This window comes from Pezoporus wallicus, unplaced genomic scaffold (genome assembly GCF_028554395.1).
Source record: "Pezoporus wallicus isolate ANWC-B61680 ecotype Strahan unplaced genomic scaffold, APGP_CSIRO_Pwel_v1 contig_227, whole genome shotgun sequence".
NCBI lineage: Eukaryota > Metazoa > Chordata > Aves > Psittaciformes > Psittacidae > Pezoporus > Pezoporus wallicus.
This window is the reverse complement of record NW_026635704.1, coordinates 8,620,401-8,646,616: the sequence shown is the minus strand read 5'-3', so window position 1 is coordinate 8,646,616 and position 26,216 is coordinate 8,620,401. Positions and strand designations below refer to the sequence as shown.

General features: G+C 41.0%; 1 protein-coding gene across 2 annotated transcripts; it reads left to right on the top strand.

Annotated features, from left to right (window-relative positions):
- On the top strand, window positions 1-25,604 carry ABHD3 (abhydrolase domain containing 3, phospholipase). 2 transcript variants are annotated; one of them, XM_057397601.1, is made up of 9 exons: window positions 1-222; window positions 1,680-1,843; window positions 3,811-3,993; window positions 5,700-5,745; window positions 8,536-8,648; window positions 14,303-14,476; window positions 15,116-15,164; window positions 15,249-15,414; window positions 24,691-25,604. In XM_057397601.1, exons 1-9 carry the CDS (start codon window positions 76-78, stop codon window positions 24,867-24,869), a joined length of 1,221 nt encoding a protein of 406 aa, XP_057253584.1. In that variant the 5' UTR covers window positions 1-75; the 3' UTR covers window positions 24,870-25,604. The 2 variants fall into 2 exon arrangements, with proteins under 2 accessions (XP_057253584.1, XP_057253585.1); XM_057397602.1 differs by lacking the exon at window positions 14,303-14,476.
- Window positions 25,605-26,216: the final 612 nt, after the last annotated feature.

Sequence of the window (26,216 nt, the reverse complement as noted above, 5' to 3'; positions counted from 1 at the left end):
CTCTCTCCGTGCCGCGGTGGGCTCTGCTGCGGCAGCCGGGCTGCGCTGCGCTGCTCTGCTCGGCCCTGCCGAGCGATGGACTGGCAGGTGCTGACCAGGGAGCTGTCCCTCTACCTGGAGAGCCAGGTCCGAGTGGGGCTCTTCGGCTCCGGCGTAGGCTTGTCCCTGGTGCTGGGCTTCGGCGTCGCCTACGCCTGCTACTACCTCAGCAGCATAGCCAAGGTGAGCGGGAGGGCGGCGGGGCGGGCTCCGCAGGTGTCCCGCCAAGGGGGAACCGTCCCGCGAAGGTCACCGCGACCCACCCGCGCAGGGTAGAAATGGCCGGGCGGGGGCAGGGCGCTCGTCCTCGCACTCGCAGCCGTTCCTGCGGAGGTGCCGCGCCGGATCCTGGCCGGCCGAAACCCCGGTCGCCCCCCGCGCAGGCCGGTGTCCGCCGCGGGGCCGGGCTCGCAGCCCCCACCGCTGAGGCTTTTCCTCCAGGGCCGGGCAGCCTGAGGGAGCTCTCGCCTGGTCGCGCCCAGCCCGGGAGGGGAAGGGGGCTCCTGCCGCGGGCGTCCCCGAAGTGCATCTGTACCAGAGGGAGAGCTTGGCTGGGGGCGACCGTTTGGAAAAGAAGGTCAGGAGCCCCCCGTCCACAACGAACCCCTGACCTCTTTGGTTTACTGACAAGGCAGGTGATAAAGTAGTTCGTTGTCCTTGTGTCTGCCTTCAGTACCGCTGTAAATACCTTTGTAACCACTAACGCAGTGTTTTGGGGGCTAGGACACTCCTGTACATCTTCTCCTCAGCAGTGGTTTCACAGAGGAATTAGGCATTAGCGAATTACTTGGATACAGTGAACCCGACCTGATCTAAAGTGGCCCTGTGGTGAGAATGCCTCGTTGGCAATGCTTAATTGGCTGAAAATACATGTAACAGAAGATTTGTGATTGTTGAAGGCATGTGTGTTGCCACGGTCCTTCACAGAGCCACTGAGAACATAGCTTTCCTCTTCATCAGAAGAGTACTTAATCTTGGTCAGAGGAGGAAGATGAAGGGAGGATGTGCCACTGCTGCTGTGTATGTGTAACCATATTCTCCAAAGCATCTATTGTCCTATTAATGCTTGCATGTTGGAGAGTCAGCATAAAAGTAAAGTTCAAGGAATGCAGTTGTTTAAACGTGAGCGGTTTGGTATACAGGGATTTACACGTCAAGTGGTCTACGAATGGAAGCTGCAAGAAAAATCTCGGTATGCGGGGTGTTATTAGAGTAACCAAGGCAGTTCTGTACTGTAGTGTGAGATGGGAGGAGAGTCCTACCAGGTTAAAATAGGTACTGCACAAAGTCCGCCAATTAAGCATCAGTTCTGTGCAGTGCGAGAAAATGAATTCAGTAAACTTTTGGGGGTTTGTTTTGTTTTTTTTTTGCCTACTGTGAGTATGGTTTTGATTTCTCAGTGAAAGACACAATGCTGGTAAAAGTAGAGCTAGAATAGCATGTTATTAGAAATAGGTAAAGAATCCATTATGTTTAGTGGGTTTCGCTTTTCAGGTGGGCATTTTGGGATTCTGTTTGGTTTTCGTTTCTCTATCTCTTCAGCATGAAAGGAGAGGCTTTAAATAAGGTTTTCTTTCTTTATTTATTTGTTAGGGGGTTTTATATGAATACCCATACCTGACTGTAGTCTCTCTTCCTAGAAACCCCAGCTGGTGGCCACCAACGACAGTTTCTGCCGCTTTCTCGAGGAGTATTGCCCTGTTGTGACAGAAACTTACTATCCCACGATTTGGTGCTGGGAAGGTCGGATGCAAACACTCCTGCGTCCCTTTATCACCTCTAGACCCCAAGTACAGTACAGGAAGTAAGTGCCTTTATTCTGGAAAGTGATTGATTTGGTAGCCAGCAGTTACCTTGCTCTGACTGTGTCCCATGTACCACCACTGCTCAGGTTCATGCATGGGTTTTTACTTTATGCCTGCTTTTACAACTCCATCATAGACTTGGAACCATGTCTAACCTGAATTCAATATATAGTAGGTTTAAAAGGTCAAGGTCCCCAAGTGGCCCTAGTTTAGTTTCAGACAAGCATTGAAATATTGGTGACGATATAGGAACTGATATGGTTGTATGTTCACAGAATCACACAATAGTTGAGGTTGGAAGGGACCTTTGGAGGTCACCTTGTCCACCCTCCCTGCTCAAGCAGGGCCACCTAGAGCCAGTTGTCCCAGACCATGTCCAGACAGCTTTTGAATATCCCTAGAAATGGCAGCTCCACATCATCCCTGGGCAACCTGTGCCAGTGCTGGGTTACCCTCACAGTGAAAAAGTGTTTCTTGATGTTCAGAGGGAGCCTTCTGTGTTTCAGGTTTTGCTCATTGTACACGAAGTTCCTGTCAACCCATTTCTCCAGCCTTTTGAGGTCTTTCTAGATGGCAGCACAGGCTAGATGGCAGCACAGGTGTATCAAATAATACGGTGTTTGAATGCCATCACTTTGCAAAGATCATGCAATCACTGTATCTTGTCCCTTGAACCAACATGTTATACCTTAACCATAGCATGGCCACTTCAGCCTTGTTTTGAATATATAAAACTTCTGGGATTTTCAGAGCAACTTTTACCTCTGGGTTTCATGTTGTATTCTTTGATGCCTAAATTTTAAGACAGAAGAAACTTACATTTAGTGTTTGTCCTCAGCTGATCTCTCTCACACATAAATGAGACTTAGTCTGGCAAATGAGGCATTTGGCACAAGACCTAAGAAGTACTTTTATGCGCCGGAACCTGGATACAGCACAAGTTGTTTCAGCTCTGTTTGCATGGTAGAATAGATTTAGCATTTAAGAGCTTCCCTTAGTTTTAGTAACTAGGAAACATTTCAATGGTACGGCCGTGTCCACTTTTTCTAGCCCTTCTTGTATACTCTCTGTTTCAAGGTTTGTGAGGGAAGAAACATAGTTCCATGGGGCAATGCTTATTTTGCACCATTGGAGATTGTGTTGGCAGTACACACCAGCATTGCATCTATTTCCCATTACTGAAAAAGGGCAAAGCTGAGCTAATGAGTCCAACAAGGCTGAGGAGCTTTAAAATCTGGAGTAGGTGCTTTCAATACTTTCAAATGAAAAATCAAATGTAAGGTAGTCTTACATTTTGGTAGTTCCTACACAAACTCTCTCGTACAATGTCTTCAGTGCCAGGTATGTGCTGTATGTTTCTAAAAAAAAGAATGAAACCTTCTTGTCATTGTTTAATGCATGCCTAGCATCTTGTGATGTTATAATGTTTGTTACATTCTCAAGATACATGCTTTAAGAGTGCATTCCAGCAAAGTTTGTGAAGATACAGGGTGAAAGATACAGTAGTGCGTCTGTTTGTGTTCCACGTTTTAAACATAACAAGGTGCCATCCTTTGGATAAAGAGAAAAAAATGTGATAAATATTTAACACATTGTCCTGTGTGCTATGAAAAGATTCTTAAATGATGCAAAGGAAATCTGCAGTATGCAAACCTATATAAAATAGAAGGTAGTGCCAAAAATCACATTAGTTACAAGCTTCCAGTGCATCAGCAGCAGTTCACGAGAGGCCAGGTCTTCATTTACTGTAAATGGGAATTATGCCACAAATTGACAGTACTAACTCATGTCAGCTGTAGGTGTGGCTCTTTCTGAATGGTAAACATGCAAACAAACAGTTAGGTGGCACTTTGAGTATTAAAACATAACTAAAATGCAGAATTCATACCTGGTAATTTGTACACTGTAAGCAGTATGCATGTATTTTTCAGTCTAATCAGTGTTGTCTTTGAATTGTGCCTTTCAGTGAGCTCATTAAAACAGCAGATGGAGGACAGATTTCATTGGATTGGTTTGATAATAATGACAGTTTATATTATCCGGATGCCAGCACAAGACCCACTGTCCTGTTATTGCCTGGCCTGACAGGAACGAGCAAGGAATCCTACATTCTTCACATGATCCATCAAAGCAAAATGCTGGGATATAGGTACTGTTGTATTTCATTGACAGTATTTTGCTTCTTCTAATAAGGTCAAATATAAGTATGTATATGTGTAAGATGCTTTTCCTAAGGCAAATGAAGTCTAAAGGCATTAGTTTATGTAAGAAAGTCTTATTAGTAATAATAATAATAGAATTATGTAACAGCAGTACATTCAGAAGGGCTGTTATAGTATCTACAGATTTGCCTCAGAGATTGCAGGGAGAGCAAGCTAAGTCTACATAGGCCTTTGCTGCTGCTTTTTGAATTATAATGTCAGTGTTTATGTTACTTTTACACTTACTAGAGAAGGGGCTTTTATTCATCTCCAAGAAGACTTGTGTAGATAGGTTGCTGGCAGCAGGCCTTGGAGGAGGTTGGCTTCTGAATGCGAAAATTGCTTGAATTGCAGTCTCAAATTCATGGCTGCAAAAGGGAGAGCTAGCCTACACTTACTGGTGGTGGTGAAGGGAGAGGTTCATTACCTCTTAGATGTCACTGCTTAATTTAGTTCTGTTATTAAGGCTTCTGGTCAGAGCTGGGTAAAATAGGTGGATTAGTTGATGAGTAAATTCCTTTATGTAATCATATTGCTGCTGCTGTGCTTCAAAGTAAGTTGTCATTTTTCCAGGATATGGATTTGGAATATTACATTTTGTCTTTGCAGACTGACTTCTGGTACTGACTATAATAAGTTCTTCAAATATGTATATGAGCTTTTATCTGCATGTCTGACTACCTCTTTTCTGTTTGGAGGTTTGGATAACTGCTTTACTAAATTATGAAAGTAAAGTAGCAGTTCAAAGTACTTTTAAAACCACTTTAAAACTTAGCAGTAAAAGATACCAGAGGAGAAAAGCCCTCAAATCAACAAATTCTTACTATTAATTTTTTAAGTATTCCTGAAAGAAATATCTGCATTTGATCACCTAAGAAAAGAAGGTATAGCATTAAAAAGGAGAGCTTTAGGTCAGATTTCAACAGAATGCTATAATCTTGTTTTTAAACAGCAACATTTGAGAAAAATACCAAAATAAGTAATTTGTCGTGCCTTTAACCCATCTGAAAGTATATATTATATTATTTTATAAAATTTTTATAGGTGGAAATGGTAGAAGAGCAATCAAAACGTAAGATCTATTAAGAAAACATAGATACTTAAATCACAGTAATGCTGCTAGAAAATTTGAAGACTCCCACCAGCATAAAGAGAACAGAAACTTCCCCAAGACACTTCAGATGCAACTGTTATTATAATTTTGTTTGAACGCATTTTGTGCTATTTAAGGCAGTTACATAGCTTTGGAGGACATCTACATGGGGATCTCTGATGTTCTCTTTCAGAGCACTGCTTCAGGGTCAGCCCTGCACTGGCAGAGCTTATGGCTCATTTTTGGCCAGCTCAGAGTGCAGGCAGAGCAAGATGCAGCTACCACGTTCAGGTAAAAGCTTGGGGCTCTCATCCTGCAGTCTGACCTTGACTGGCAAATCACAGAGCTCATATGGAATCCCACTGACTTCAGTAAACTCCATTTTGGCACAAAGGTTGTTCTAAACGGATCAGGATGGGTTTAGGATCTGTAGGACTATAAATATTTATTCATAGAACTGGCTCATTTTTCTTTATGTATTTTCAGGGGGTTTTGTGTGTTTATCTTTTTTTTAGTGGGATGAACAATGTGTATAATTGAATTTACTGTCTCAATTTTTAGATGCGTGGTTTTTAACAATCGGGGAATTGCTGGTGAGGAGCTATTGGTAAGGATGACTTCTAAGATAAACATCTCTCACAAGCATTATATATGGAATCATAGGTGTCTATTTGTACAACTGGATTTAAATGAAACTCATGTTGAAAATGTAGGGAAGAGAATCTAGTCTGATACACCAATCATGTGCCAATATTAATCTTTTATTCTAAAACTCAAAGAGGTCAACTGGTCAACACACAATTTTTATGAATGTGTCATTTTAAGAAATAATTTAAATTATTAATATATGTAATATTAAAATGAACAATCCTTACACTTTTTTTTTTCAAAAAATACTACAGTATCTAAAATGGATACATCCAAGAAATTCTATTCAATCAGTGTAATTTTCTCCCATTATTTTAACATATAGATCCAAACATGAGAAATTGTAATTACTTTCCCAATTGCCAATACGAGTTTAAAATATTTGTTTATATGTTTAAAAAGTTGTGCCATTAAAATTGATCCATATTATGTGTTACTGAATTAATGAACCAGATTTATATGGATAGCCGTATCCTGAAAGTTAAATATGTATGTTCCTGTATTTTTTCCTCAGCAGTTTTGCCAAATTTGGCTACATTTTTTTGTCTTCGGGATAGACATACCATGTTTGCTTGGAAATTTAACTAGCAAAATGTCAAAGTCTTGAAGCTAAACTAAGTATTTTCTGCAGCTAGGCACTTATTGCTGAATAAGCTTTGTTTCTTGAGATGCGTTCTACTGACAGCTCTGCAGCTGGAATAAGTGTGCATAATACTGGGTATTGTTTTGTATTTTCTTAATACCCTGCTCTCAACTTTAAAAAAGCTCGGATTATTTTCCCATAATCAGATAAAGCATTTCAATGCATATATTGCCATGTTAAGAGGAGTTTTCAGCATACTTTTAGAGGTGGATCTACAAAGCAGTTTTGTGACACACAGAGTCCTTATTGATGAATTTCTGAACTGCTGAGAGAAAAGATCTCTTGTTTGGATTCCTTGTGTGTATGTGTATTTTACTGTAATCGGATTTACATCTTTAAGCTTTATAAGATCTTACTGCAAAGCAAACCAGCTGAAACTACCACATTTTTTGGGGGGGGGGGGGGGGGAATTCTACAATTCAACATAAGATCCCTAGTTAAAGATTTTGAATCATAATTGAGCACCACAGTAGAAGTTACTCATGCCAGTAGTTCTCTTTCTAGACTCTTTAAAAATAGGTTCAAATTTACACCAAATGATAGCTATTTCAAGAATCAATTTTAAAATGCTGTTCTCATTGGTTATTGAAAGTGACTGTGAAATATTTTTATGGAATACTCAAATATTAGATTGACAACAGCCAACGAGAGCTAAGATGGTGTTGTAAAATATCTTCACACAGTGAGTAGACAGGAATTAACTTAAAATGAAGTTAAAATGCAGGATATCTCTCTAGTTTTAGAAACTTAACAAAATACACTTTCATTTGGAATACATTAGACCCTAGTTACCAAAAATAATCTCTTTTTCCTTGTAAACTTGGCAATTTAATTAAAATAAACCACATTCACACTGGTTTTAATTAATTGGGTGTAAAACAGTGAAGTTTAATTCATGTGGATGAGACCTGGAAATGCAACATAAATAGAAATTAAACCATCTTCAGTTTTAATTATCCAGATTTAGTGTTTCTTTCTTTTTTTTTTTAATCTTTGACTTCAACATTTCAATATTCCTGTTAAGTGTATTTTAAGTAATTAGTTTCATCTAATGAGATTGGTTAAAATTGCCCCCAAATACCCAGGCTTTTTAGCTGAAAGTAATTAAAAAAAAAAACTCTTTATAAGACATTGTTGCTTCAGGCAACAAATAAATTCAATTAACTCATAATTAAGTATTTTTCTGTTTAATGTTCATACATAGCTGCTTCCTATAGTTAAGTGAAAGTCATTAACATGTTAGTAAAAACTCTGTAATTAAAAGCTCTCTTTTGTTGTAGATGAAAACTAGAAAATTAGGAAAAAAAACCCTCACTTTACTGTGATTCTTATGGTTCCTAAAAGGATTTATCTCCCTTATACTACTCCAGATAGTCCCCCAGATTGTGGCCGGTAGCAGGTATCTGTGGAGGTGAGACTCAAAAGCTGTGCTTATCCTGTAAAAGCAGGGAAGGGGTTACCCAAATCTCAGTGATGCAGTGGAAATCATTCCAAATCTTGATTCAGGATTTGAAGAGACTGATAGTAGATAGAGATAAGATAAGTGTTTCATTGCTTTAGTTAATAGAATGATTTAGTAAATCAGGTAAACAGCACTGGTGAATTTATTTATCTATTTATTTGCTTGTATTGTGTGTAGAATGTAAATTTTGGTTACTTTTCAAATGCTGGCAGTACTTGAAATCTAGCATTTTCTCTTGCATTTGAATGTGGGTGAAGATGGTAAATTGTTGTTATAACTTCCTCTTCTGTAAATTGATATGTTTCCATTTCCCCAGAGTATCTTAAAAATACTGGTGCCTACCTAGTTCTGCTGTAGTTCTGCCTAGTTTAGCTCATTGCTCTGTCTGCAGATTTTGTCTAATGACCTGGAGGTTGCAGACACTGAAGATATTTGTCACTTGTTTTATTTTGTAATGATGGCAAGTACAACTCCCCTCCATTTCCTCATTAAGTGCTTTGGGTTTATATTTGCTGTTTAGCACAGCTTCACGATAAATGCTAAATTTATCTTGTTATAAAAATGATCCACTGCTCAGATTGCTTTGTCCTTAAAGGATAATACAAAATCTTATGATGGCATTTTTTCCCTCTGACTCCTTACAGACACCAAGGACCTACTGTGCCTCTAACACAGAGGATTTGGAGGCTGTTATTCATCATGTACACAGCTTGCACCCCTCAGCTCCATTCATAGCAGCAGGTGTTTCAATGGGAGGGTAAGGTATTATGTTACACGAGCCTTAGCTTAATTATGATTGCAAAATAAGTCTGTTGTAGCCTGACTGTAAATTGCTACTCTGCAATACTTGCATCACTCACTGAACTGCAGCTAACTCAGGTCTCCCTGCAGCAGTTCATGTTCAGAAGATCTGTAGAAACTTTGTATCTTTAAGGCTTTCAGCTCACTGTCAGCGAAGGTTGAATTTGGCCAAAAGTTGAAGGGGGGTGGCAGAAAACTCAGACTGACTTCCAAACAGGTGGGCAATACAATCTTTGGGAACTATGGAGGCTGTCTGTGGAACAGAGGGATTAAAAAAAAGGAACTAGAGCTATCATACCATGTTTCTTAGCAACCTCTGGGAATGACAAGATTTATCCTCACTCTGGGTTCTGCAGTGTGTGGGTAAGTTAGGCTGGGAGAGGTGTGGTTATCTGTTCTGTCTGGCTCTGAAGCAAGAAGTAGTATTGTCGTTGAAACCAGTACGGGTTGATAACAGCATGTGGTATTTAAGACTTACTGTGTCTTGGCTTCTCTCCAGAAAGGACTCCTGGAACAGGCAATGATAGCACAGTTTCTTAGAGAAATCACTGCTAGAAGCTAGAAGAAATATTAAGACAGCCTCTTTGATGAAAATCATAGGAGAGGAGAGCTTCCCTTAGAAATACTGCAGACACAGTGGTAATTTCCTGAGACTTCCCCCTTCTTTCTGATAAATTTGATGGAGGGTGGGCAGATACCACCTTATATATTGGCATTAATCTGCTAACAACTTATAGGAGCTTTGGGGCAAATACAGATTTGTTCAAACAATAGAGTTAGTGATTATCAAATAAATAACTTGGAAGCTTTTTAAATCAGGCCAATGTTTATCCATTTGTGGTGTTGGGATTTTGCCAGTGTCTTCAGGATGACAACATATGAATGTCTCCACTATGTCAGCATCTGGGAAGCCAAAAACTGGGCACAGTACTCCAGATACAATCTCCTAAGTGCCAGATACAAGCAATAATAATTCCCTTAGACCTGCTTGTTTTGCTTTCACTAACAAAGCACAGCATGTCACCAGTCGTCCTCATTGCTGTAAGGGTGTTTTGCTGAGTCACGTTCCATTTGCCCACGCCTTTCTTAGCTGCTAGAAAGCAGTCTACCCTAGGTGCAGGACTTCTACCTTTGTTGAACTTCATGAGGTTTCTGCCAGGCCATTTCTCCAGCCTGCTGAGGTCCCTCAGCATGGCAGCCCTGTCTTCCCATTCACCAGTCACTCCCCACAATGTGACATGTAAGCTTATTAAGGGTGCATTCCATCTCATCATGTAGTTCACAAAAGTGTTATGCAGTACTAACCCCTTTATTGAATCCTGAGGAACATTGCTAGTATCTGGTCCAGCCACTCCAGTTAGACTTCAAGTTCCTGACCACAGCTTTCTGAGCCTAGTAGTCTGGCCAGCTTTCCATGAGTGCTGCAGGTCACCTATTCAAACTGTATCCCTTATCCCTCCAGTTTGGCTACATGGAGACCATGGCAGACTGTCAAAAGCTGAACTAAAGTGAAAGCAACATCCACTCCTTTCCTGTAATCAATGAAGGCAGTCAGCTCATTATAGAAGGCAACCAGGTTGGTCAGGCATGCTTTGTCCTTGGTAAATCCATGCTGGCTGTGACCAGTCACCTTCTTCACCTTTGCATACTTGGAAACGGCTTCCAGAGGATATTCCCAAAGTGCTAAGGTTAGACTCACCAGCCTGTATTTATTCCTCCTTCCTTTCTTGTAGATGGCATCAGAAATAGGCCGTAGTTGCTGCAGCCTTTCTAAAGTCATAGAAAGCAGTCTTACAGTGACATTGGCTGCCTCCTCTGGAGCTTTGGTGCACCTCACCATGTCCCACTGACATGTCTATGCCCAGTTTGCATAACCGGGTCCTAACCTGATCTGCCTCTGCCATGAGTAGTATTTCATTCTCCCATACTCTGCCACTAGGCATAGGGACCAAACAGGTAGCGTTTACTTTTTACAAATCTTTTGTGACTGAGTTCCCTGCTCTGTTGAATAGCGGTCCCAGGAGGGAATAAAGTCTGGTCAGCCTAACTTCAGTTGTTTGAAAAGATCCTCTGGAAGCCATTTGCAAGCATATGAAGCGTAAGAAGGTGACTAGATTCATCAAGGACAAAGCATGCCCCAATGATCTGATTGCCTTCTATGATGAGATGACTGGCTTCACTGATGAGGGTAAAGGAGTGGATGTTGTTTGAGCCTTTTTTTTTTGTTGTTGTTGTAGCCATGTATTTACAGAAGCCTTTCTTGTTGCAGGAGCCTTTTTCTTGTTGTCCTGCATATCCCTTGCTAGTTCCAAGTCCAGCTGAACTATAGTTTTCCTAACTGTATCCCTGCATTATTGGACAGTGACTGTTTCTCCCAGGCAGCCCACCCTCCTTCCACCTTCAGGATGCTTCCTTGAAGTCAGTTAAGAGTTTTTTGCTCCTCCGTGTGTTCTTTTGCCACTCTTGCTCAACTTCCTGTACATCAGGATGTGCCACACCTGTGCTTTATGTTCAGTTATCCTTAAGGTCAGACAGTTCTCCCAGAACCCTTTGCCCGTCAGGCCATCTCACATGGGATCCTGCCGACCAGATCACTGACCAAATTGAAGTCAGCTCTCTCCAATGTTGTAATTCTGGTAATTACCTTCCTCACTTACTCTTGATCTTTAAAATCCACCATTGAATAATCTTAGCAGCCAAGACCTGTCTGCACCTTCCCATACCTGACGGGTTCTTCCTTATGTGTGAGTAGCAGACCCATAGAACATTTTCCCCATTTGGGTCATTGATTGTGTACCAAAATACTGTCCTCAATACTCTCCAGAAATCTGGTCTGCTTGTGCCCTGCTTTGATGATTGATGTCAGGATGGTTACAGTCTCCTGTGCCCAGTGATAATGAAGTCTCTCTTAGCTGTCCAAAGACTTGGATTCTCTAATTCCTCCTCTTGATCAGGAGATTTATAGCAAATGCCCACCATAATAGCCCCTTTCTTAGCCTCCTGTCTGATTTTGACCAGTTAGCTCTGAATTGGCTTATAGCCTGCACCAGGGAAAAGTTCTGTGCATTTAAATGGCTTCTTTGCAAAGGTGCAAGCCCTCCTTGTCTTCAAGGCCTTCATGAAGAGTCTGCATCCATTGTAGCACAGTCTTGTCTGCTTGTGAGTCCTCCATGTCTCTGTGGATCTAATAAACTTGTTGTCACCATGCACAGACTTCTGATTCCTCATGTTTTTCCCATTCTGGGTGTTCATGCATGTGCTGTCAGTTGAGATGATCTGCAGTCATGCTGCTCTCTCAGGGAAGTGTGACAGCCTCCTCTGTCATGTTGTCCCTTCATCAAGGCCTGCCAGGCTTTCACTTCTCTTCAGACTTTGTTCTCCATCCCTTGACAAACCTAGTTTTAAACCCTTCTTCACAAGGTTAGCAAGCCTGTTGACTCTTATCTCACTTGGCTGCTATCTCTCCCCAGCTTAGACTGTTTTGCATGCAAAACATGAAATAACATGATGTATTGCAAAAACTTGTTTCACTGGAAATGGTGAAAGCCAAAGAAGCATCTGCTGTAGAGACTTGTTTCAATGATGAGATAGAGATTTAAAGCACAGTAGGTTCTTCATAGGTAGCTTCGTGTATGGTGCAGTGTTATTCTAGAACTAAGAGGGCTGGGGTGCAATAGGTGAAGAACCAGGTTTTCAGAGCTGAAGATGCATTAGAAGCTAGCTGTTCTGTGACTGGTACAAAAGACCAATTTAGCCCTTAGTGTCATTTCTGTCCTTGACTTAACCTAGTTATTGTATCCTAAATAGGGGTGAAGTCTGTTAGTGTGGCACAGGGGATTTGTGTTGTGTTCCTGGCTTTTAACTCGCTACCACCACTGGGTGATTTTAGGCAAGATGTTCCACCTTCCTCCTCCAGTCTGTTTTTAAAGTCCTGAATCACAAACAGAAAGCGTATGCTTAATTGTACAGAAAACTGGAAGAGTCTAATCATCCATGCAGGGATTGTTTCCACACTTCAAAATAAATTGGAGCACTTGTATGTTTAAAATTAAGCAGGAGCAGAGATTTCACCGGAGGCATATTCTGACCATCATCCACTTGTCATAATGATCTCTCCCTTTTCAGAAGTTAATAGGCAGTTAATCCATATAGGACACAGTTGCCTAGCTAAGAAGAATAATAAACATTCACTTCACAAATGTGTAAATGTAAATGAAAGCCTACTTGTTTTATTGATCTTCAGTATGTATTTTTTTGGAAAGAGACTTGGTTTTCTAACAAAGATTCCTAAACGTTCTTTCTACTGCATATATTCTGTGAGTTCTGTTAGAGAACTTGCTGCTTTACTACTGCAACTATTTTTGATTGGTTTATGGTTCTTACAATATACAGACTGATGACTCACAGGTCTCTCCTCTTCTGCGGGTGAGAGGGAACGTAGCTACTAAATTCCAGTATGTGCCACAAGTGACTTTTCTCACTGGGTTTAACTGTGTGAGCTGATGGCAGGAGCCCACTCTCAAGTGCTGTTTGCTGTTCTTTTCTTGCTGGCTCCTACCAAATGGCAAGTCTTTTCTAATACCAAAAACTGGTTTCCCTTTTGCACTGCTGTCCTATGATCTGGTAGGTGGTGCACAGGGCAAAAGTATCTGTGATAGCAACCTGGTTCATGGTGCTTTGCTAAAGGTTACTAAAGGTATTCTGAAGCATGATAGATGATGCCAAGGTACAAAGTGCTGGTGACTCAGGAAGTTGTGTTAAGTTGTGAAACTCATAATGTTTTGAATTAAAGGCTTGGTATTAAGATGCTGGTTGTAAACTTTGGGGCCTCAGGCAGTAAAGCAAGACTTACAGCTTTTCTGTTAGCATTTTTCTTTTACTCTCTTCTCGCTATTTTAATTTTTCAGCAATTGAAGGGCTACATATTGGTGAACTCTCCCCTTTTTTCCACTCAACTATACATCAGCAGTAGAGACTGTAATTTGCAATTGGTCAGAAAGGCAAGATGTAAGCCACCTATTTGGCTCATGATTTTGTTTTGCTACTGTTATTCATTATCCAGCACTTCATTCTTTACGTACTTTGTGCTCAAGAACAGCTGTGTTCTCTCATGCATGTGAGGTGGGTTAAAGGCTTTACCTTCAACTCAAAAGACAGCTTCATAGTGAGGCAGGTGTGCCAGGGGCAGCTTGCATTTGTCAGGCACACTAATCAGATTTATTAGATCAGGAAGACTGAGAGCTTGTAAAATGGCAAAACTTACTAATAACTCAGGAGTACCTGTTGCATGAGTAAGATACATTTATTTGACCTCTTCCTCTCTTTTAGTGATATAAATAAGGCTAGTACATCTCTATTTCTAAAGGCACTCCTATTCACCTCCTACGCAGTGAACTCTGCTCCTCTCTGACAGTAGAGGGAGAAAGCAAACTTCATGAGTCATATGTTAATGACACTGACTACCCTTTTCAAGTATTAGGCACAACTGTAGGGCTGATAACAAGAAACTGTTGAAGCCAGACAAAAAGATGACTGATTGTTTTATCTGTTTTAAATTGAAGCCAACAATTTGATAGTATATATGTTTCTGTTTTTCATTTCTGTTTGTAGCATGCTTCTTTTAAATTACCTGGGCAAAACTGGCAGAGACACTCCTTTAATGGCAGCTGCAATTTTCTCTGCGGGTTGGAATGTTTTTGAATCTGTAGAATCTCTGGAGAAGCCACTAAACTGGCTTCTTTTCAACTATTACTTGACTACTTGTCTACAATCCTCTATCAGCAGGTGAGTTGCATTGTGAACTGTTTAGCAAGATGGAAGGATGTTAGCATGAGATCTACAGCAGGTATAATAATAGTGGCAAAACGAATGCTGTAACAGCACTTTCCGTAGCTGTGCTGTGTGCATTCTTCTGTAAGTTTGGAAATCTAAAGGATCTTTGCAGGAAGGACTAAATTTCTCTGTTCCTCAAGGAACTTGGCACGAGACCAGCAGACTTCTGTATTTATGGATGAAATGAATGGATTTTTAGACTATTTTAGGCATGCACATACTGACTTTGAGTAAATATGTATCTACACGAATTCTTTTAAGTTGGCATTGATTGCAAAAGCATGGAAAGGACTAGCTCATCCTTTGCTTTATAAAATTAGGATGTATTTTGTATTCCCAAATATTTAGTTCTCTCATCTTTGACATCTTTCTTGTGGCTTATGGAGACTTTTTACTGTGTTGCTGGATGTGCCTGCATATGAATGAACAATTCTTCTGCTCTTGGATTCCAGAAAGATTTTAATATGATAAAAAATTAAAACCCAAGTGTGTTATCATTAGGGAATTGTTTTTATAAATATATCTGTAAAGCAGAGGAGTTTTAAATCGGTTTCTATAACGAAAAACAAGCTCTTCAATTTTTCTTTTTAGGCATCGACAAATGTTGGAGAAATTATTTGATATGGATCTCGTGATGAAGGTATGTGAAAATGTTACTTCTGCTTTAGCTGGATGCTGTTTTCCAAATGCTGACATAGTTCCCTATTTGAATTCTGTACTTCAGGCTAGAACTGTTAGAGAATTTGATAAGCAGTTCACTTCAGTCATGTTTGGCTACCGTACAATTGACGATTACTATGAAGATGCTAGCCCATGTCGCAAGCTGAAGTCAGTAGGAATTCCAGTGTTATGTCTAAACTCTGTGGATGATGTTTTCTCACCAGGTCATGGTAAGTTTAGGCTTTTTAAAATCTGTATTTCTGTATATGTGATCATTAAGACAAACTACATAGGTCTGAGAATGAGCCTGTGTGTAGAGGTGTGTTTAAATGTTACTTGTACATGGGGTTGAAAACCTCCAGAGATGGATCAGTCTTGCAATTTAATTACAGTGTAAGATACATGTAAAAGACACAGACATATATAAACCAGCTGATAATGGAGAGACCTGATTACTACAGAATGCAGAAACATATGGGGTGGCAATCATTAGCCATTAGTAGGCTCTTTACAGTCAAAAGAAATAACTATGCACATTTAGGGTGTGAGTTATCTCAATGTAAGAATGATACCAGACATACTGCGCTCTCTCAGAAGCACCCACTTCTATTTGCCAAGGACAGAAAGACCCTATGATGAGGAACTGTGCTTCAGATGTCTTGACTGCAGACATTCAGAGCTCAATTAAAGTGAAAAGTATTTTTTTAGCTGCCATTCTTCAGTCCAGTCCCTAAAAGGAATGTCTGGGGATTGCTGAGGTTTCATGTGACCTTAAATCCTCAGCTGCTGATCTCAGTGCCACCTCCAGTGCCTGAAAATTAAATGTAAGGAAATATGTAAGTTAGCATGTAAGCAAAAATCTAGGGTAAGGGAAGCAATATAGCCAAGGTGAGCTCCTAGAAGGATGCACACTGAAATTAGTAAGAATCTAACTAGAAGGTGAAACAGGAGTATCAACTAGTAACAGATAGGCTGAAAGCTGTTTTCTCCCTGTTTTCTGCTTTTGCTCTGAAGATCAAAGCTCTGTTGCTTAAAAAGATATGTTTTTTCCTACGATCTGTTTATTAGTTATGGTATTTGAGTAACAATAGCTAATGTAGAGGAAAACCACTGTAATGAACAGCTGGTTGAGGGGACAGCCTTCAGCCGTGTACACCTGACACGTTTAAAGATAAAGTTTATACACTTGATTTATTTCATGGGAGTTTTCTTCTGCCGCCAAAAGTCAAGTGAGATTCTTGCAGGAGTCATAAAACCAGAGTGAGCAGGCAAACAGATTAGAACAACAAACAGAAAAATGAAGGGATTGGAAGAGACTGTATTTGTGTGTACTGTTTACCTGTGCAGAGATGTACAACACATGCACAGACATTATGGTTTGAAGACCTGTTAGAGACAAATGTGACATGAAGAACAAAGGGCCCACTGCAGTTTAGTGCAGTAGGAGTCTGATTTCTTCTCCTCTTGAATAAAAACTATCCATGTTATGCATGAACAGTACGAAGAGGCGACAGCCACCTAATATGAGGGGGAAAATGGTGACTCTGGATTAGCCAAAATACCTATTCTTTACATTGGCTAAAAAAAAGGCTTAAAATAAAATAAGATCTGGGCAAACATAGAAACATTCTTCCAGAATACTGCACCTACCTTTAACAATTTGCTGTTCAGGGACTTTCTGAGAGAGAATTAGTATCTTTGTATTTACTAGCCTCTGTGGCTGTTTGGTTGTTTCCTTGTAATTGGCCAGTTGCTGTTTCTGTTATGATCATGTAATGTGCTGGAAATGAGAATGGATGGGGTTGTGATTCTAAAATCTGTGTCCAGATATAAAATCTGGCTATGCGTCATGATAAAGGGATTGTTTCTACCCAGTAAGAAGGTATTCTCCCACACTAGAGATTCTCAAAATACACTTTTATGGCTGCTATGACCCTGGGGATGGCTTCGCCTGTAGTACTGCAAGGTGGGTCATCTGCTGTGTCATACTTCTGCAATTAAGTATCTTAGAGAGGGAACAATGGCTTCACCTCTGGGTTTAGCTCTAGCTCACTTAGTGGTTTCTGTTCTAAAGTAACTGTGGCAGGAGTAAGCTAGCTAGTTAGCAAAAGTAACAACAGCAGTGAACTAGGCAGTGTGCCTCTGACCCTGGAGGATTTGTTAACCTTCTCCAGAATATTATCACAGGGACTGGGACCTGTATTAGCTGGACTAAAGCTAATGCAGATACTCAATCCCCTTATCTCTTCATTTTAGAATATAACCTCCAGCTCTCAAGAGCCAATCATTGATTCACACCTGAACACAAGGAAACACTTATTTTTTTTTAACTGTGAGAGTTCAGACATGGGCAAAGAGAGGTTGTGGGGTCTCTGTCTCCATAGATGGATCAAAACCTGACTGGGTGGAGTCCTGGGCAACCTGCTATAGGTAACCCTGCTTCAGCAGGGGGGTTGGACTAGATGATCTCAAGAGGTCTCTTACAGCCTCAACAATTCTGTGATTGTGTAGATCAGCTAGCCACAAGTGCTCCCCTAGAGTACAGCTGTAGCAGATCTCCCTTGAAGCTGGTTTTTAAAAGAAGCACAGCTCTTGGTCAGCAGTGGATTATAGGGATGGTCTCTTGTGAAAGATTAAGTATCAAACCTGTTAGAATGCTTTAGAAGTTTTGCAGTATAGGGGGATTTGAGGTAGAGCACTAGCACTTCTGAAACAAGACGTGTTAAGAGTCTGTTGTAGTCACTGTCCATTCTCCCTTAAACTGTGACTCTAACCAGCCCTCCTCCATGGGAGTGTTTGGGTGAATAGGCATTCATTTATTCCTTGTTCACAGAGTGAATGCTTTTGGCTCTAAACCGTTGTCCTTGTGGTGGCAAGTTTACCTTCAAAAGGGCCACCGGGACAATATTGATTTACAGTTAATAGCATGACTCTTACGTGTATCTATCCTTGGCTCCTCTTTTGTTTGTGCTGTGCACCCTCAATGTGAAGCGTTGCACTGACAAGAGTCACAGGGCACCTTGGTTAGCAGCTTAGAAATGATGGCTGGTGCCATGAGTTATTGGAGTTTATTCATCTTGACACTTTTGCAGGCTGTTTTATGTTAGCACATGCAAGGGGCTGGTGTTAGTCTGGGAAGTGACTTTGTTCTGGTAACTGGCTTGTTTTTTCTGACTTGAAAGTGTGTGGACATATGTAAGCCTGTGGCAACCAGGGGCAGTTTTCACTCACAACTGTGTAATGGATTCAAAGCCACAACATTTCTTCTCCTCCAGGCTGCAGCCTTTATTGACTTTGGGGACTGGTTATTTCATGTCTCATCTGTCCCAGTAATACCTACCAGCTTTTAAGCTACCTTCCACCTCTGTTGTAGACAGCTGTAGCTTCCAACAGCTGTGAAACAGGTCTAGAAAACTCACTAGGGAGAAAACTGCCAGGATTCCTTTGTGTTTAAATATACTTCATCAAGCCAGCCATATCTATCTTTCTGTAACAGAGTTACAACCCCAAGTCTGTTTTGACACTATACAATATGGACCTATAGAGAGACTTCCCTTAAAAAGTGCAGATGCTGTCTCTGTTGCCTTTTGCTACCTGATCATTTCTCCTCATGTGACTTTCTGGTACAGTTTGTACTTCCCAGTAATTACTGTTTAATATATTGTGAAAATGTGCCCTTTGATCTCAATCCAGTATTAGGAAGAAACAATTCATCTGCAGTCCTTCCTTAATGTTGCTGTTTCAAGTTCACAGAGCTTGGCAGCAGATGCATCTGTAGCAGGTTAATTCTGGGTTGCAGTCCCTGTACTGCATAATACTAACTAATGAAAACAAATGCTTTCTTCATTGCATGGCACTTCTCTCGCCTAACTAATTTAAATGAGCCATCGCTTCAGGAAAGATGTAATATAACCTTTTACTTTGTGTACAAAAGAAATCAAGAAGATGGAATGACAGGATTCATTATCAGCCTCACATTTAACTTTTCATCTGAAGTGGCATTTTTTTCCTCAAAGACTTTAAGCAGTGTATTAGGCATCCAAGTTAAATTGTGCTATACTAATGCTTAGCTAATTGCCACTGGTGAGTGTTGTGCCCAGGCTAAAAGCCTGGCCTAGAAGCCAGGTAACATGTTGGCTCCCTTCTGATCCACTGTGCCAAGTAAGTGCATTTCTGAAGCTCAGCTTTGATAGTTTTTATTGAACTCTTTAAACCTTTTCTGTCCCTCTGAATCCAGACTTAGAGTAATTGCTCTTAGGTGTTATTTTGCATCCTATTTGTAAACAGCACAGTTAAGTTGGCTGGAGAGGCTGAATGGCCAGGCTGAGAACAATTAGGGTGAGAGTTTAAGGAACAGGGAGAAATCAATCAAACAATGAAACAGAAGGCCTGAAGGCAGTGACTTATTTAAGCTGATGCTGCTTTACATGTATGTTTTTCTGTTCCTTTTTTAAAAAATGCTTTCTGCGAAGAATGTACAACAGATTGTTTTTTGAACAAGGTGGATGCCCCATCCCTGGCAGTGTTCAAGGCCAGGTTGGATGGGGTTTTGAGCAACCTGGTCTAGTGGAAGGTGTCCCTACCCATGGCAGCAGGGCTGGAACTAGGTGGTCTTTAAACCATTCTAGATTCTGTAATTCCATGACATAATTTTGCATATACATACTTACATTGTGATTCTGTGATCACAAATAACAAGGCGGTGCCTGCTGGATCAAACTGCAGTATACATTTTGGTCAATAGACATGTGTACAAAATTACATGATAAAAATGAGCAGTAGTATCTTTTGGCATGCCATCCTATATTCTAGGGTGCATTGCATCCACTGCTCTATTTCATAGAATCACAGAATCGTAGAACAGTTAGGGCTGGAAAGGACCTTAAGATCATCAAGTTCCAACTCCCCTGCCATGGGCGGGGACATCTCACACTAAACCATGTCACCCAAGGCTCTGTCCAACCTGGTCTCGAACACCGCCAGGGATGGAGCATTCACAACCTCCCTGGGCAACCCATTCCAGTGCCTCACCACCCTAACAGTACAGAATTTCTTCCTTATATCCAATCTAAACTTCCCCTGTTTAAATTTTAACCAGTTACCCCTTGTCCTGTCACTACAGTCCCTAATGAAGAGTCCCTCCCCAGCATCCCTATAGGCCCCCTTCAGATACTGGAAGGCTGCTATGAGGTCTCCATGCAGCCTTCTCTTCTCCAGACTGAACAGCCCCAAGTTTCTCAGCCTATCTTCATACGGGAAGTGCTCCAGTCCCCTGATCGTCCTCGTGGCCCTTCCTGGACTTGTTCCAACAGTTCCATGTCCTTTCTATGCTGAGGACACCAGAACTGCACACAATGCTCCAGGTGAGGTCTCACAAGAGCAGAGGAGAGGGGCAGGATCACCTCCTTGGACCTGCTGGTCACGCTCCTTTTGATGCAGCCCAGGATACGGTTGGCTTTCTGGGCTGCAAGCACACACTGAAGCCGGCTCATGTTCATTTTCTCATCAACCAACACCCCCTTCTCCACACGGCTGCTCTGAATCTCTTCTCTGCCCAACCTGTAGCTGTGCCTGGGATTGCTCCGACCCAGGTGTAGAACCTTGCACTTGGCATGGTTAAACTTCATGAGGTTGGCATCAGCCCACCTTACAAGCATGTCAAGTTCCCTCTGGATGGCATTTTACATTGCAGAATTTGCTCTCTTGCATTGTAGGTTTATTTGTGGATGGTTAGCAGCCCCTAGAACAGCCTTTAGAAAAGTACTGCACGACTACCAAGCATCATTTGCATTTTAGCACTGGAGAGCAGCACAACACACTCAGTTCTCTCCTGAGAAGCTGCAGAGCAAGAAACACTGCTGGGGATGAATCATACAACTGTATCAAGACAGGCTGTGCAAGGGCAGGCTCTCCTGTTCATCACGGGAGGTGAGAGCAGAGAGGTGACAGCAGGTCAAACTTGGCACCTATGAAAAATCCTCACTGCGGATGGCAGCAGATGACTGCATATTCAGCACAGTGCTGCAGCTTGTGTGATGAGAGCAATGATCCGTGGCAGAATTCTGCTGTAAATGCATGTTAATTACAACAGGGAGAACTTCAGGACAGGGAAGATGATGTTCATACAGACCTGTGCGTGGCTTACACCTTACCTGCACAGAAATAACCAGCATCCTAGTGCTGGTGGGCTTCTAGGAGAGAGCTGCTGTAGCTGTTTAGAGACAGGCAGCACACTGCACCCACTGCAGTATTGCCCATCGGTTTGGGAATGAATAATTTACCACCAGCAAACTGATTTGGGAGGTATCCTTATGCTGGGAATCTCTGAATGCAGAGGTCACAGTGAGCACTGCCTGTAAGGGCTTCCCCAGCTGGGCTGGCACAGCAGAGGAGACATTTATGGTCATCTCCTTTCCATACCCCCAGGAAAGCACTTTCTTACAGTAAAGGATACGTCTCTCTACGCTTTGATACTAGCCTCACAAAGGTGAATGAACATCATGTTTTTGCACAATCTCAGGTAGTGAAGAGGTATGTTTGGGCCAGTATGCAGCTGATCCAAAATCCATTAGAATTGATGGAGTTGTCATGTTATCTCTGATTCTTGGAGAACAAGTCTGTCTCTCCTCACACATTCTTCCTCATTCCCTTGCATATAGGCCTATTCATTAGTCCCCTCGGTGACCAGGGAGACAGATGTGAGTCACTGTCTGAAGCAGGAATGGGGGACTCAGGCTTGAGTCTGATCCCCACTTCCCTATCAGGGTTCTGTTTAACATGGCCCACATGCTACTAAAGGGAAGAGGAGCAGACGGCTTGGTAGAGATAAGTAGGCAAATTCCCATGCAGCCAGCAGAAGCTGACATGAATCGTAGTCACTGTCTTTGTACATGGCCGTGTACATCTACAGCATCCAAGGGAGCCAGAGCAGAGATTGCTGGGCAGACTAACTCGGGCAAAACTCCAGACAAGCATTTGCTGAGTTTGGAGTCTGAAAATGATGCATCTGTTATATTGCAAGAAATAACATGTTGTTTTTTGCATCTCTTGTTTTCACCCTGTTCTGTTCCCCAGTCCAGGCTGACAGGCTGTAAGCATTTATTTCATTGACTTTTCTTTTTAGTCTTGCCTCAGTATTGCTTTAAAAGGCCTGGATAATGCACATACCATTTTCAGTTTTCCCACTAACAAAGGAAAAGTCAAGGACTTCTTGTAGAGACAGTGAGAAGCACAGTTTCTTCAACCTGGTAAAGAATCAGAATCACTTACTAAATGCTGGAACCTATAAATTGCTTACACACATGCAACTGTGAGAGAAATAGTGGAAGAAATTAGTATCACCAAGTAGCAAAGAAGTACACACCCTCTGCCCGACAATCCCCCTTGCTCTCTGGAGCTCAGTCTGTGCTCTGTTCAGGGCACAGTCAAGTACCTTATGGGCAGAAAACCTTGTAACACATTATCAAAAGACACTTAAGGTGCTGCGGATGCATTGGTTTAGCATCCGTGCTGAGGCCCTGGGGCGGAAAAGAATGCATTGTTCCAGGCACTGTGATGACTTCTGAGGTGCAGACTGCTCCCCTGACCCTGATCTATTTTAAGTTGCACATCTGTTCACTACAGTCATTGCATTCAAGATCCCCTGTGACTTAACTCTGGCTGGGGGTCCATCTTTGGTAAGGAATGGGTGCCATGCTCTTACGCTAGTGGCTGAAAACAAAGGCAGATGGGCATCTGAAGCACACACCAACAGCTCTGCCAGAATCTGAATCAAAGTAAGGAACTTGCCTATAAGGAAAGTAGTGATGTACAGGGATGACGGATATTTGAAACAGCAAATGTATAAAGGGGTGAAGAAAAGCAGAATCCAAGAAACAGGAGCGTGGGGGGGATGCATCTGAGGGAAGTTCAGTCAGAAAGGGATGTGGACAACTGACACCTCTTACCTCCCCCCGCGCCCCCCCCCCCCCCCCCCCCCCCAAAAAATCTGATTAAAAATTGCTCTTCAAAATATACTTTAAAATAACTGAGGCAGCAGTAGCAATCCTGGGAATAACTCACTGCTTTGTGTTGTAGTGCCAAGGCATTATTACTTCAGCAGGGTATGACCTAAAATCAGATTTGTTCTCTTGGGGAATCATAACCTTTTTTACAAAACCCAGTGAAATTCCTGCTACTCCCTTCTGTCTGGACAAAGCACCTTTTGCTGTTGTTTTTTCTCTCAATCCTGAATAATCAAAAAATCTGTATGACTTTTATTTTTTTCCCTTCCATGTAGTTACTATTTGAAAACTGGAACTTTGAAAGGGATTCTTTACTGAAACATACAGAGATTTCTGCTTGTTCAGGTGTATATTTTGCATACTTAAAACTCCAGAGGAATTTGCTTAAATAGTTTTTACATCAAGAATGCAAATGCCACAGCCCAATAAAGCTGCACTGTTGTGCCAGCCAGTTAATGGGATAATAGGGTCATCCCATCACACTGAAATGCCATTTGTATTTCAAACATGATAAAGAAATAAGAAAATACATGCCATAATATTTTATTATGTATGTCATATTAAATATTATGTATAATTATAAATTATTGTAATTAAATATTATGGCATTCTAATAGTATATTCCCCTTTTATTATTCTGACATATAAAAGTCATATCCTTTTCCTGTCATCAGTCTCCCCTTCCTGACCTTTATTTTCTGTCACAAAGGGAATTGCCCAGAAGATGGCATTGAATCAGCTGAAAACTAACCCAGCAAGAGAAAAATCCTTGTAGGTTCTGGTCTAATAATCCAAACCCTAATTTAAATAATTTTCTAGCTGTCACTATTCAGTAGAGAACCAGTAACCTTTCTGTGCAGTTCTCTGTGCAGTTGTTTGCCCTTCCTCTGTTTCTGCTTACTTTGCATATTAGATTATGAACTACTGAGGGCAAGAACTGCCTTCCCACTGTGTTTGCATAGTGTGGCCTAAAACATACAGATATAAAAGTCTTGTGAATCATACAGAATGATAACCCAGGATATCTTTAATATCATCTGATACGATATCTTGCAGACAAAAATCTTAATGACATTAAAAGGTTTATGTTTGCAGTCTCCTACAAAAAGAATGGGATTCACTATTAGGCTTCCAGTTTCTCAGTTTTTCCAAAGCTGAATGTTGAAACACAGGTTGAACGCTACAGGCTTCATTGTCCTTTCACTTACACTATTTATACCAAATCATGAATGTGCATTAACATGAGTGCTGTTCTATCAGTGAGGCTGAAAGAAAGTTCAAGCTGGAACTGTTACAGCAGCCATAAAAATCATACAGAGAAGGTGAGTTAATGGCAAAGGCTTTTAATGCAGATATGGTTCTATGTCCTGCAGTTCATTTAAGCATATGTTAATGTGCATATTTAGTCACATATATTACAAGAAATGTTTAAGAGAAATTATTCAGTGGCTGGCACTTCTTAGAAGGATAAGGACTTAAAACATTCTTTCTCCCCTCTTTTAGCTATACCAGTAGAAACTGCCAAACAAAACGCAAACATTGCTTTGGTTCTGACTTCGTGTGGAGGCCATATTGGTTTTCTGGAAGGAATATGGCCAAGGAAGTGCACTTACATGGACAGAGTCTTCAAGCAGTTTGTGCAAGCTATGTTCGAGCATGGAAATAAAATCTTTAGCATGTAGATTTGGACCACTATTCTAGCTCAGTGTCACATTCTGACAAGGGCAGTTAAGCTTAATGCACAAATTTTAACTCCTGTAAGCCAGCAAATGGATAAAGTCCATTACTACATGCAAAACTATTTTTGCCTAAGATTTTGTAGCAAGAGACTAAATATTATGTTGTCACTTTTATATTTATTTTTAATATGCCTTACTAAGAATGATCTTAAATGAAACAGCATTCCACATGCATCAAGTTGCACTTAACCGAAACCATCAAGTAGGCAGATTATAATTCCTATGGATTTTAATTTAAACCAGTACATATTTAGGAGACTTAATTTAGATGGCTTTTAATATTGGAATGGCAACACTCAAAATAGCATATATTATCCTGTCATGCATAGCACAAGTTGGCCTGTTCCTTAGGGCACTAATGGTGAAAATCTTAAAATAGGAAAACAAAAGAAGGAGGGAAAACAAAGCAGCACTGATTCTTCAAATAAGTAAAAATTTCAGCATGTTATTCCATAGGATTAGACTGATAACCTGCTTTTGCTCTTCTGCCCAGAAAGTATTCAGAGTTAGGGCTAGCTATTGTTTTTTAAACTGTGTCAATGTCATACTTGTCTTACATGATTATTTTTAAACAGCTAATTTATAGTGTTTACATATAACCAAAAGATTCCTTTCAAACAGTACTGTAATAACTTCTGTAACTAAAGACATCTTCTTGCATTTCTAAGTTCAGGTAAAGCTTGTGTTGTCATATATGTAATACATACCTCATAACTGGTAAGCTGTGATTCCATCTGTTATGTTTATATTACCCTGCAATAACATTTCAGTTTTAAAGAAGAAACATTAGAAAAAAATCAAGAAATTATGAGATAATCCACTTAAAAAAAAAAAAAAAAGGAAAGAAAGAAAAAAGAGAGCTATCCAAACCCTTTGTCTCTCCTGCAACCTCTAAGAATGTAACAGACTGCTTAAAGAAAGCTAAAGCTGGGATGGGGGTCAGAGCCCCATCTTTATGGTTTGTTCATCTGATAATTTGTCAGCACTTCACCAATAGGCTGTGAAATCATTGAAGCCTCTGCAAAGTGATTTCTGCCCTAGAGGCTTATGAGTTTGTGAGGCTGACCGGGGTGTCACTGAGCTCCTCAGCCTTGAAATAGAGTGAGAGCCAGCATGGACCTTGGAGCACAAGGGACAGTTGGACAGAATGTATTCTGAAGTGGATGGGAAGTCCAAATTTAGGGCATACTGAAATCACAAAAAAGGCTTTTAAGCAGCTTCTATGGAGCTCCCACTTCATGCCGATCACTGATCTGGCCCCAGCCACACAAGATAAGTCAGTAAAGATGC

What these genes read in the sequence shown, in the direction of transcription:
- ABHD3 (XM_057397601.1), top strand. Translation starts at nt 76, where the DNA reads ATGGACTGGCAGGTGCTGACCAGGGAGCTGTCCCTCTACCTGGAGAGC. An exon ending in TTGCTGGTGAGGAGCTATTG is followed by an intron (nt 5,746 to 8,535) that starts GTAAGGATGACT and finishes GACTCCTTACAG; the next exon opens with ACACCAAGGACCTACTGTGC. An exon ending in GCAGGTGTTTCAATGGGAGG is followed by an intron (nt 8,649 to 14,302) that starts GTAAGGTATTAT and finishes TTCTGTTTGTAG; the next exon opens with CATGCTTCTTTTAAATTACC.